The sequence below is a fragment of the Crotalus tigris genome, unplaced genomic scaffold, assembly GCF_016545835.1.
Source record: "Crotalus tigris isolate CLP2741 ecotype Arizona unplaced genomic scaffold, ASM1654583v1 scf7180000018468.2839379, whole genome shotgun sequence".
NCBI classification, from domain to species: domain Eukaryota; kingdom Metazoa; phylum Chordata; class Lepidosauria; order Squamata; family Viperidae; genus Crotalus; species Crotalus tigris.
In genome coordinates this window covers 2,093,593-2,106,734 of record NW_024097024.1, presented here as the reverse complement: position 1 = coordinate 2,106,734, position 13,142 = coordinate 2,093,593, and the positions used below count along the sequence as shown (strand labels likewise).

The 13,142-nt window shown below is 37.4% G+C and overlaps 1 protein-coding gene across 2 annotated transcripts in view; it reads left to right on the top strand.

Moving 5' to 3' along the window:
• The first annotated feature begins 280 nt into the window (after window positions 1-280).
• The window catches only part of ABLIM1 (actin binding LIM protein 1), a 209,196-nt gene continuing 196,334 nt past the window's right edge, over window positions 281-13,142 (top strand). The window contains exon 1 of one of the 2 annotated variants that reach the window (XM_039352749.1): window positions 281-515. In XM_039352749.1, coding sequence (XP_039208683.1) covers window positions 503-515 — 13 coding nt within the window. In that variant the 5' untranslated portion in view covers window positions 281-502. Of the gene's footprint in view, window positions 516-832; window positions 856-13,142 lie in introns of those variants that run through there. The other variant, XM_039352752.1, reaches the window with a different exon arrangement.

Below are 13,142 nucleotides of genomic sequence, written 5' to 3'. Positions count from 1 at the left end.
AAAAATACCATGGATGACGGTAGTACCTGTTGCTAGCTCGATGCAAACGGCATAAAATGTCCTGAATTGCCCTCAGAAAAACAGACTTGGCTTCTTATCCGGCGGCTAACCCAGACTTCATTCCGGAATGTTACTGCATCAAGGAGCGAAGAGGCAAATCGCCTCCCTGCTCTTCCGCAGGACACCCCGGCCACGAACTGGTGGGCCGGGAAAGGCGCTTGTTTTTTTTAGCCAGACCCGACTGGCGCTGCAGCGCTTGGCGAAGCGGCAAATGGCCCCGCCCAGGCCCAGCCGGTCGCTGCTCGCAGTGGCTGCAGCGGTGGGCTGTTGTACTAGTCCGCGGCGCTCCCTCGCTCCCTTTGAGACGCAGACAGGTACCGCCCTCTCGCTCGCAGTCCCGGCGGCACATGGAGAGATGCTGCTCGGCTGCGCCCGGTTAATGTCGGGGGGGCTTCGCTTCTTGCGCTCGCCGCCACCGCCGCCCTCTTAGTCCATCTGAGCCATGTCCGCCAGAGGTGAGTGAACATCTGGGTCGGGACAGGAGATTGGATCGACCTCTTCAGCCAGCGAACGCTTCGAGATAAGGCCAACTCTTCGCCTCTTTCGCATCTTCCTCCCTGGGCCGGTAGTTGCATTCGTGTTATCGCTTTTCTCCCTCTCTCGTTTCCCCCCCCCGCCCCCTTCCCCTGCAATAGGCACCTGCCGTGCATCAGAACTTAGCTCTGCCTCCCCTTTCATCAGGCATTTGCTCGATCTTTGGAGGGAGGGGAAGAAGAGCTGCGTTTGAGAGATCCTTTAGTGGCCGTTTGCGTTACACCACAGCTCTCTTTTGTGAGTGCGAGGAAGCCTGGTCTGGTCAGTGAACCTACCTTCGTAGGGGTGGGGTGAGATTTTGCTTCCACCCCACCTTTTTGGGGACCAGTATTTTACATTATTGATTGAAAAACTGGGGATTAATGCACCAAGATATTTAAAGCTGCAATGAATCTCTTTGGGTTGGAGGGGGGGGGGGAGAACAGAGAAAGGGAAAAAAAATAATCACAATCACTTCGGAGCTTTACCAGGCTGTCTTTTTTTTTTTCAAGAAAAAAAAAAACATTTTTGTGAAGAATTTGGCAGGTAGAATTTTGCATTGATAGGAAGTGAAGGAAAATACCAGAACAATACTAGTACGTTCCCTTTTTTGAGCTAGGTGAAGTAGCTGGTACAGTGTTGTTAGTCAGTTTCAGCGTTGTAAATACTTGTCTTAATGAAGTATTAGGTATTCTGTAGGGGTCTTATTCATGGGAATGCATATAATATTGATGTTAAAGTCTACAAACAACTTTTATTATTTGGATATAAAAATATTACAATATTAGTATATTTTTCAACAGCAATCCTTTGCACACTTTTCTTGCACCCAGTCAGAAATCCTTTTGAATATAGATGCATAGGATCATAATGGAAAGAAGCCCAGATGTAAAATTATTCTTTGGAACTGGGACATAAGATCTGTCTTATGTGCTGTGTTTTGAGAACACAAAAAAAATTATTCAGAGAAATCAGTGCATTTGATATTTCTAGCTGCATTGTGTACGCTTTATGTAAGACCTTTTATGTACGTGTACTTGTAAAGAAATAATAGTACCAAAGACATGTTTCTCTCTGATTTCCACTGTGCGCATTTGCTTTATTTCACTCGTACTGTAATTGTTTCAATAATAATTGAACAAGATGGAATGGACCATGACCAGATCAAAACTCCTGTAGGAATCTGCAAATACTGATTTGTCTGCAAATTCATAGGTGTGGCTATGCTTGGTACTAGAAAAAGAAAAGGTGGAGACATGGGAGGAACTTTGTATATTCTGACTAGGCTCCTTAATGTTGCCTAGCTTCCTCTAAATTTTGTGATGTCACAGTACTGACTCAGCTGAAATTTGAAAGCACATTTAGTTAATTTATTTTGAGGGTGGGTGGGATGCTCAGGGAAATCCTCTGATTTATAAAACTTGCATATCAGCAACTCCAAAATCTCTTAACCTTCATCTTTCTGCAGAGATATCTGTTTAATCCTTGAATGGAAAACCTTGTGCCACTTTTCATTTCCAACATCTATTGCTAGCTAGCTCTAGAATTGCAAGACCATTGCAGAAACCATACTGTAAAGTTATTGTAAAATAGAGAAAATTGAAGCAGATCTTATTACTAGAGAGGTGAGTACTCCTGGTTTCCCTTCAAAAATGGTTTGCATTTTTGCAACAAATAAGCTAAGAAAAACATTAGATGTCATATATTATGCTTCCCAGCTGTCCAACATACTTGAGAGCAAACAAGCATATCAACATTTTTTTTATAATTGAGACATATAGCAGTAGACAGAAGTCTTTTAAGACAAGCTTTTATATCCTTGTGAATTAAGATTTTAAAAAATATTCAAAATACCGAACAACTTTAAAATACTATGATTATAACATAAAGCATCACATTATGATGTAGTAACTTGACATATTTAAGGGAATGGTTTTGCTAGCTTTAAATATAAAGAGTTTAGAAAGCCAAATATAAAGTATGACCTGGGAACATTTTTGGAAAGCAAGGGCTAACTGCAGCTCCAAAGAGTGCATATTCAGCAGTTTGGGAGAAATCTGTCAAGAAGACTTTGGGAAGCAGACTGTAAAATTCAAGGCAGGTTTATATTTATATTATTTTGCTAGTCAGGCCTAATTGATTATGTTATTGAACAAGAATGGTAGCCTGTGGGACATTTGTTAATGCATCCTGATGATCATGCTGCTTCTTGCCTTGACAACAATACGTTTTCAAAAAGGGAAACAATAGGATATAACAACCATGAAAAACAGGAAAAATACTATTGCATAATCCATCTTCTGTGGTCTTTGGCTGCCAGTTCCAGATTCAGGTGTAAGTATGAGTGATATATGCATTCAGTGGTCCCAAGTATTCCCAACAAGGTGCATAAACACAGATGACTATTATGGAAATTGCTTTTATTAAAGCTATTTCAGTTAAAGTGATCAATTTTTGTGCCAAGGTATATTTACATTGTACAATTATATGCAGTTAACCAGAATCACCAGTTTCTGCAAACATAGAACAAAAACTATATGACATCTCAGGGTTTGGTTATAGACCAGAATGCTCAGGAACCCTGTTGGTAGAAGTAATCAAACTTTATTAAAATCCTCTTAGTTGCCTGTAATCTTCGATGGAGTCAAATGGTTAGGGTAAGCTCCAGCAGTCTAAAGACTCTGCAGAAAACTATTTAAAGATCGACATTTATTATTGGAAAACTTGTTTTGTACATTTTAAATTACAATTTGTTGTCCCAACCCAGGTATCTGGATTAACTACTGGTAAACTCTATAATCTGGTGTCTCAATCAGAAGACTGTTGTAGAAGACAAAATAATGCAGCTACTCTGTGGCTCCCAAGCCTTACTGGTATATGGAAATGGGAGACAGAAGTGCGGTAGTATGGGAAGAGATTTGTCCATAATGGTTATGACCTTAATTAGACCACCACTTTTTATTTTACAGAATTATATTTTTTATTTTAGAAAGTCAAGGATGTGACAACTAGCCAGGAAGTTTGTGAAACTGAACAATACTTTAATGTGACGGTTGCAGTTGGTATATCACCTGGCTACAAACTGAGTAATGATTTATCTGTAACTTGTGCAAAATACATCTTATATAAGCTTAACCATGTTATATTGCCCCTTCTGGCCAAATGAGCATAAATATTGATCAGGACTGAATAATATAACGTTTAAATAATAAGTAGTACTGCAAGTCAATCAACTCCCTTAAGGTTTTCAAAGAAAGGAGAAAAGTGCACAACAGGAATGGTTGATTTAAGCATAAGCTGCCTATAAGTATATCTAAGCAAGAAAATGAGTTGGCAGGGCTTAACAGGATTCCCAGCAAAATGCCATCCACAAATGTGTTCTTATTTTCCCACCCCAGTGGCTTAGATTTGTAGCCCAAATTTACATGGTTTTCAAACCTGCCAGCTACAGGAATTGAGAGCCATATTTCTTCAAGAAGTGCTACTAGTTATACGTAGTTTCAGTTGAAGAGTCTCTGGACTTAACGGATGTAAGTATTGATCACATTTTTACAATTGTTCCACCAGACATCCAGGAAGGCTTCCCAAGTATAGTTGTTCACATATCAGTTATGTCAACTAATCTCACAGTTTCATGGCCAAGAAGCTCATGATGCGAAAAATAAATTCTGGAATTAAACTATAATATGCATTAAAAGGGAAATTTACTTTCTTGTTGACTAAAGACAATCTGTTGTTTTAGTGCAGTGATGGCAAACCTATGGCACGGACGCCAGAGGCGGCACTCAGAGCCCTCTCTGTGGGCACGCGCACCATCGCCCCAGTCCTAGGCCTTTAGCTGGGTTTTATAAAACCTTTTCGCTTTTGGCCACTGCCGCTGTATGCAAAAAAAAAAAAAAAGGTTCAATCAATCAGTCAATTTCAACTTCTCGCAGGAAAAAAAAAGATCTTGCAAAGTTGGAATTGATTGATTGAACTTTTTAGTCCCATCCAGTCTGCCGTTACCACCATAGCCACGCCCACCCAATGGGCCACGCCCACCCGGCACCCGATGATACATAAGTGGGTTTTGCGTTGCAGTTTGGGCACTCGGTCTCTAAAAGGTTCGCCATCACTGTTTTAGTGTGTTTTAGTATCCTGTCTATGGTAATTGAGGATCTTATGATGACCATGGGTTTACACTCCAGGCAAGCTGGAAACTTAGCTGATGTCTTTCAGTGAGGGGTTAACAACATGTCTATATGTATGTGGAATATTTTTTATTAGTTATGGGATGGAATTATATTTGATAATTCACAGTTCCTTAAATGGAAAGACAACAGCAAAGATACACTACAATAATATCAACTAACAATGGTTGAGGCTGCCAGAAGAGCAAAAGCCAGAACTTTGTATCTCCCTTGATACCTGAAGCGGTAAAAGAGGAAGAGAAGGAAGAGCAGGGGGATCTTCAAAGCCCAGTTACTTTACAAGTTTTTCAAAGTATTAAATACTTGAAAGACCGAGAAGTTTGTCATCTAAAATGCAACAAGTAAGCAACTAATTATTCTATGTCTTTTAGCTGTTACCAGGGTTATGGTTAGTTTTTAAAAATAAGTTTTTAAGTATAAGATACTGTAATAATATCAGAAAGAGGGCCAAGGAGAAAAGAACTTTGCATATTCTCACAATAGTTGTGTTAATTGTAGGGATAGAACTTTCCATGTTTGAGCTCCGCAATTAAAATCAGGTTCTATCCATATATCAATGCTTTTGTAAATATATTTTGATGGTTATATATTTGTCAGTTTTGCAAAAAAAGCAGAGTTTATGGAGATTGAGAAGGACCAATGTCCTATGATTGATTAGGCTCCCCAAACTTGGTGTTCTTTAAAAGTATTAACCAGTTTCCATAGCTTTTAGCTAGTTGGCTATTCCATTTTTAACAGTTTAGAGGGGAAGCATGGAAATTCAAATGCTGGAAAAATGATGGAAACGCATGGAAATATTACATATGGACACTTAGTAAAATAATGTGATTTACTACAAGACTATTAAGAATAAAATCATAATCTGGATTGTGTTTGTTAAATGTGTTTGTTAAATTACTTAAATTAATTTTATTATGTGATTGCTTTTTAATGTTTTACCATGAATTAGATTCATGACATGAAGGCTATGTTAAAATATGGCTTTATGAGAAAAAAAAATCTGTGAAGTGCTAGACTTAACAAAAGCAACTTAACCATTTATCTTGAGTTGCATCTTTTATTTATTTTTTTAAATCTCTCTTGGTTTGGTTATAAGCTAATTGGAATTCCTGGGAAAAAATTACAAATAAGTCAGCATTAATCAGTACCAGAATGATTGTGAGCTGCTAGTTTCCTGTCATTGTCTGTCTGTACAATGAGCTTTAAGCTATTTTGAATGCCCATGCTTCTGTATGACTTTAAAAAGAGAAAATAAGTTTCGCTTGTGGCTAAACAATCAGCAGTTCAGTTCTATGCATAGTTACTGAAAATAAGTCTCTTAGACTTCAGTGTGTGTCACTCCCAGGAAATTTTATACAGAATTGTATGACTGCCAGTGGCATCAGCTTGGGCAGGTGTAAAACCTCCCATAAGTTCCTTAAATGGAGGGAAATTATCTGAATCTGATTTAATCATAATGCTTCACAAACAATAGAGACAACAGAACAACAGCAACACAAGCCAACATGATCTTGCTGCTGCAACTAATCATGTGGTTACCTTTTTATGATGTTGCCTGTGAATAAAGACAGCTGTTGGCCATTTTTATGTGTGTGATGTTTACATTTTGTGCATTCACACGCTGATTGTATGAATAGGTTTTCACATTTCTGAAAGGTTGCTAACAGAGAATTAGGCCCTGTTATCTGTAATTTGAGAATGCAGGATATGGAATAAAAGACTTAAATTACAGGAAGTTATTTAACAGTGAAGCCAAATATGAGAGGGGAAGATGAACTTTCTAGTGCTGGATATGTTCAAGAAAACAGTAAAGAACCATTGGTTAGGGATCACTTTGTTTCTATTTTTGTGCTGCATAGCTGAATCTATTTTATTTCAAAACAAAATTATGGACAGGTAGGAAAAACGAAAGTTTCACAGTAGCACCACTGCTGAATCTATTGTACTGCCATGCCTGCCACTTTAAAAAAATAAATTTAAACAGTGTATCAATTGGCCCCTCAAAGGTTGAATATCCAATAAATAGCAATTAGCATGAAGAGTGGCAATTTAAAAGAAAGGAATTTAGCCATGGGAAATTTATTTCAGAGATTTGAGTCTGCAATGCAAAGTTTTTGAAATTAACTCTGTCAAACAAAGTTTTCAATGTTTTGTCCTCAAATGTACTAGGGAGGCACAATAAAACTATAACAATGGGAATCTCCTACTTCTGAACTCCTATTCATTAGCTACAAGAGTAAATATAAACACGATGGGACCATTTTAGTTTTCGAAATCCCAAACTGAGAGTTCTTTCCTTTTTTTTCTGTACAATACTTGCTCACATGAACATATAGAATCATACAGAACAACAACAGAAGCATCATGGGAAATCATTATGTATTGGAACAGACCCAAGACCCTAAAAATCTAGTTTCAGTTCTGTACAGAAAATATACTAAATTTAGGATGGTCTCTTTGAAAACAAAAGGCAGAAAATAATCACTTCTTTCCATAATAATTTGTTCAGTGAGTCTAAACATCCCATTTTAAAAATCAATTATTCGGGGGGAGAGGGGAAGTCTTCCTGTAAGATAAATTTAATACATCATAAAAGTACATCTAAACTTTTTATGTTATTATGACTTTAATCCTTAATCCTGATACTGAGGTCTGTATACTGAGGTCTGTATCATTTCTGATTTCATAAAAATATAACTTGCTGGAGAGGAGTAATGCAATTCAGTAACAATATCAGTTTATACAATATGGTCTTCTTTATACTATGAAAATACCATAAAACCACCATTATAATCATAATAATTCTTTATTTGTACTATACCAGCTTTTCTTATCTTTTATCAGAATGTGCTGATCAAACCAAGATGGATCTTTCTAATGAGACCTTTTATCTATGAGTCTTTCCAGCTGGCTGAATTGCATATCCATCCATCTTCAAATCAAGGATGACCCCCTTATGTTATAACTATAATTTGTGATTTGTTTTCAGCAGTAAGATATGATTCATGATCCATTGCATAATTTTTGTCACCCAGCTGCAGTGCACATGGCTTTGTTTCCTATTTATAGAGCCTTAATGGTGTGAACATTTTTTGATAGTTATCTTTAGAAAATCCTTCTCTTTGTCATGTTCTACTAACAGATAGGAGAGGATAAGTGGAAGGAGTTGGTATGAAATTTAAAATTCTAGGCTATGTTTGCAAGACCCTCTAAACCACAAACTAGTTAGCCACATTTCAGTTTAGTTCATTATATTAAGCTAGCATGTATTATTAATTTATGACCTAGCATGCTGTTGAAACCTAGAAAACCACTGTTCTCCTTTGTTGCTTTAGCTCCTATATATCAGTATTGTTCACAAAAACCTCCTAAAGTAATTCTCAGAAATGATGTTTGAATGGGGAATCCAACCTTTAGTGGAAAAGAAAATGTAGAAATTCGTTAGCTAGAAAACTACTAGAGATCTAGGATCCAAACTATTGTGCTTGCGATATTATTTACTTAAGCTGCTTTTTATGCTTCCCCATAAACCAGTGGTGGCGAACCTACGGCACAGGTGCCAGAGGCGGCACTCAGAGCCCTCTTTGTGGGCACATGCGCCGTCACCCGAGTCCCAGGCCTTCAGCTGGGTTTTATAAAAGCTTTTCGCTTTAGGTCTCTGCTGCCGTGTACAAAAAAAAAGGTTCAATCAATCAGTCAATTTCAACTTCTTGCAGGAAAAAAAAAGATCTTGCAAAGTTGGAATTGATTGATTGAACTTTTTAGTCCCACCCAGTCTGCCGTTACCACCACAGCCATGCCAACCATGTGGGCCATGCCCACCCAATGGGCCACACCCACCCAATGGGTCACACCCACCCAGCACCCGACGATGCATAAATGAGTTTTGGGTTGCAGTTTGGGCACTCGGTCGCTAAAAGGTTCGCCATCACTGCCATAAACCTTAGAAAATATGGTTCTACCTTAATTCCCACAATAGAAAATGGATGCTAAAGATGTAGAAGGAAAAATTAACTGTTTCAATTAAAGAAGAATCTATATAGTTTTGTTTTTACTTGGAAAGTACTTCTGACTTAGAGCTGGAAACTGAAAAAAAAACTTATTTTAGATTTTTGATAATTAAATTGACTTCCTTATTATAGAAATGGTTTGAAATAGTTAGAAATATAAAGCAAAAGGTTCAGATGTATTTTTAAAAAATCTATTGCAGAAATCACTCCTTTTTTCTTTTTTCTTTTGCATTTCCATTCTCTTTTCTTTGTCTCTTCTGATTTTTGTTTTTATTTGTATTTTATCTCATAACAAACTTTAATAAAACTATATAAAAAGCATGAAAAAGTATGGCTGTTTTTAGTAATTGGATTTTAAACATGTTCATTGACATGGTTTGCTGGCAATATGTATTCGCTTGCCGGCATATGTATTTTCCTTGCTGATGGTTGAATGTTGAACATATACAGATATTCTGGTGTCCAGCTTTGAAAAGAATTAAAGAAATTATATTATCATTTTTTTTCAAAAGGGCATAGTGGAATCACATTGAAGATGACTATTTATTTCCACTAAGAAATTCTGCTGTTTTATGTTAAATACTGAGAACAATTAATTCAGGAAGTTATTGCTTGTTGATGACCTATGGGATGGAGGTAATGCTTCTTTATTGGACCTTCTTGATCTTCTTGTGGCCTTGTGGCTGTCCAGTCTCTTCTTAAAAACTTCCAGCGTTGGAGCATTTACTGCTTCTGGAAGGAGGTTGTTCCACTGATTAATTGTTCTCACTGTCAGGAAGTTTCTCCTTAGTTCTAGGTTGCTTTTGTCCTTGATTAGTTTCCACCTGCTGCTTCTTGCCCTGCCTTCAGGTGCTTTGGAAAATAGCTTGATTCCCTCTTCTTTATGGCAGCCCCTGAGATATTGGAATACTGCTATCATGTCCCCCCCTTGTCCTTCTCTTCGTTAAACAAGACATACCCAATTCTAGCAACTGTTCCTTATATGTTTTAGCCTCCAGTCCCCTAATCATCTTTGTTGCTCTTCTCTGTACTCTTTCTAGAGTCTCAACATCTTTTTTACATCGTGTTGACCAAAACTGGATGCAGTATTCCAAGTGTGGCCTTACCAAGGCATTGAAGAGTGGTATTAATACTTCACGTGATCTTGATTCTATCCCTCTGTTAATGCAGCCTAGCACTGTGTTGGCCTTTTTGGCAGCTGCAGCACACTGCTGGCTCATATTTAGGTGATTGCCTACTAGGACTCCGAGGTCCCTCTCACAGTTACTACTATTGAGCACGGTGCCACCTATGCTGTACTTGTGCATTTGGTTTTTCTTGCCTAAATGTAGAACCTTGCTTTTTTCACCATTGAATTTCATTTTGTTAGTTAGTGTCCAGTGTTCAAGTCTGTCCAGATCCTTCTGTATCTTAAGCCTATCTTCTGGAGTGTTGTCTATTCCTGCCAGCTTGGTGTCGTCTGCAAATTTGATGAGTTCCCCATCTATCCCTTCGTCCAAAAGGTTGATGAAGATGTTGAAGAACACTGGGCCTAGAACAGAGCCCTGGGGCACCCCACTACACACTTCCCTCCATACAGATGCAGTTCCATTGAGGACCACTTGCTGAGTACGGCCGGTCAGCCAGCTACGGATCCATCTGGTGGTGATTCTGTCTACCCCACATTTTTCTATCTTATCATGTCTATTGAAAAGATCATTGGGTGCCTTTTTTGCAAGAAAGTGGAAACACACACACAAAAATATAGAACTTGGGAGCTATAAGGTGAGAAATTTAGTAATCTGATTTTCTGGTCAATTTTGGGGATGCTAATCAGATCTTCATCTGTATCCATGTCCTAGGAATATTTCTAAGCAAAACTGTTTTAGGAGTGGCAGCAGATCTGGGAAAGTCCATTGTTAATATGGAATATGGAGGTAATCAGGCTAGTGTCCCTGACTAAGGAAGGAACATTAAGGTTTCTCACCTTATTACATTATGTTGCAGTTACCTTGATAAATTGCTGTATGAGTACTGTGAAGTGGTGAACAAAACTACTGTTCTTTGTTTCAGATAGGATGGCAGAGGCTTTGTCTGGGGCAGAGAAGATCAATTTGTCTCTGATAGGATGACATAGAGAGGAGCCGGGTTTGACCTTAGTTATGTCCAAAGGACAAGGAGGAAAAGGGGTGCAGCCTCAATTTTGTTTGTTCTATCTATTTTCTGCACTGCACATGGTACCCATTGGACTCACTGGGAAATTGTGGTGGTCAGTTTCTATTGATACATAGATCCAGCTTGTACACCAATTGTACCCATTCTGCTTGGTTGCTTGTTCCTTTACTTATTTATAGTTGATCCTACAAGGTAGAAGCTATCTACTGTGAAAAGATACCATTTGAATAACAAAATGACAAAAAAAATCCAAGTAGATAAGATTATTGGTTAATAACCAATAATCCTATCTATCTGGATTATTAATAACTGTAAACAATTTTGATGATAACAAATGGTTATCATCAAAATTGTTTACAATTGTTAATAGCAAGTGCATTCATAAATAAAAATTCTGATTTATATGTGGGTTAGTTGCCTTGAATAGTGACAAATAAAAGCAGTTGGGTCTAAAATAATGTAACTGTTTCCTGGAAAAATTGAGGACAGTCAGTCTTGTATGATCACACAATTCCCCTTTTGTTTCATGATATTTGTGGTACATTGGTTATAAAAGTGTGTTAGCTGAATTGCAAAAATATTTGGCCCAGTTGACTAGGAATGTGATGTGGCCATTACCCAATAAACACATTCTCTTTGCGACAGAGTATATTTTTGATTTTGGCTAGTACATGGGATTCAAATATCAAAGTTAGCTGTAGAAATATATCCCAGGAATGAGTTATTTAGTTCAATGTTGACTTGTATTAGTGATAAGCCCATTTTGTCCAATCAGTATGTATTAAAACACACTTATTTGAATTTCATTCTACAAACAACTTTTATTAAAATAAAACATTTTGTGCATCACTTTCATATTACATGCATTGTTGGCACATAGAAAATTGTTTTTAAAAAGATAATTGGTAATCTGAAATATGGTTTAATGTTGTTCTTTAGTTTTGTCACAGGCTCATAATTGATTTTAGTGTGTATTTTTATCAACTGGGACACTGCGAATCCCAGGTGCACGTGTTGAATGTCTAGGCATGAGAGCTCTTTGACATAGGAAGGGCATGTTGGTAAAGTTGCCCAGCCATTCAGTTTAAAACTGCAAAGGGCAGTAATTTACACTTAGCTCCCCTGTTAATTACCAAGTCCTGGCAGCCATAGCTGTTGTTCTATTTCTTTTTCAGTGTAATTAATTATCTGGCCTGAATCAAAGGAAGAAGCAGCTGCCTTTGTTGCAGAGAAGGGAGAAAACCCCCCTGAAAACTTCTGTGTCCATAATGTTCTTTTGCTATGATTTTCTATGAAATATTTATTTCATTGTGTTACTGAAGAAAATAAGCATTAGACAAAAATATACCAGGTTCATATCTTTGTTTTCATTTGCAATCATCAGGGTTAGTGTTTGGATCTGGAGTGAGAGAAAGTTTCCTATTTCAACATAGAATGAGAATGTTTCACTTGCTGCCAGTATGTTTCAGTTTTGATCTGGTACTTGCTCAACTTGAAGAAAATTGTGATACCAACTCCTTGCTGCATTTTGTCATTTGTCAACAAAGATCATATTCAGGTGGCAGTGTCGGGGATTTGTGCAGTTGGATACAGTGTAAGGACACTGGTTCCCAGCAAGCTATCTTTGATTTATGCTCAGGAATGTCCTGCTAACAAATATCATGGAGAACACTGTAGCTTAGGAGAGATCAGAAGTACACACCGGCAAGTTCCTCTGTGGATTATGCTAATTGTTAGCAAAATAATCCTGGGTCAATGCAAATATTCAGTTTCTCCTTAAATCTTATGCAATCAATGAGTTATTTCCAGATTACATTAACAATGATTCCTAGAAATCGATTAATCTGGTTCTATTATTATTGGAATTGCATACTGAATTATTTTACTCTAATTTTCTCTTTAAAATCTGTATGTGATTTACTTGCCTAGTTCTGGTTGGCAGGCTGAGTGCATAGAAGGTAGCAAAGATATCCCTCCATTCTCATCCTGCTAATGACCACAGAAACAATGAATAATCTTATTTTACTAAAAATGTTAAGGAATGCTAATACCAGAACTCTCTGGGTGATTTGTAATAAAATACAATAAAAATACAATTTGAACAAAAACATACACAATAAAATCAAGTAAAGATTTATTAAAACATTTAAAATACCCAGCAGATTCTAAATATTTATGCTCACTTTCATAACGGATGTAACTTTTAAATGTCTAC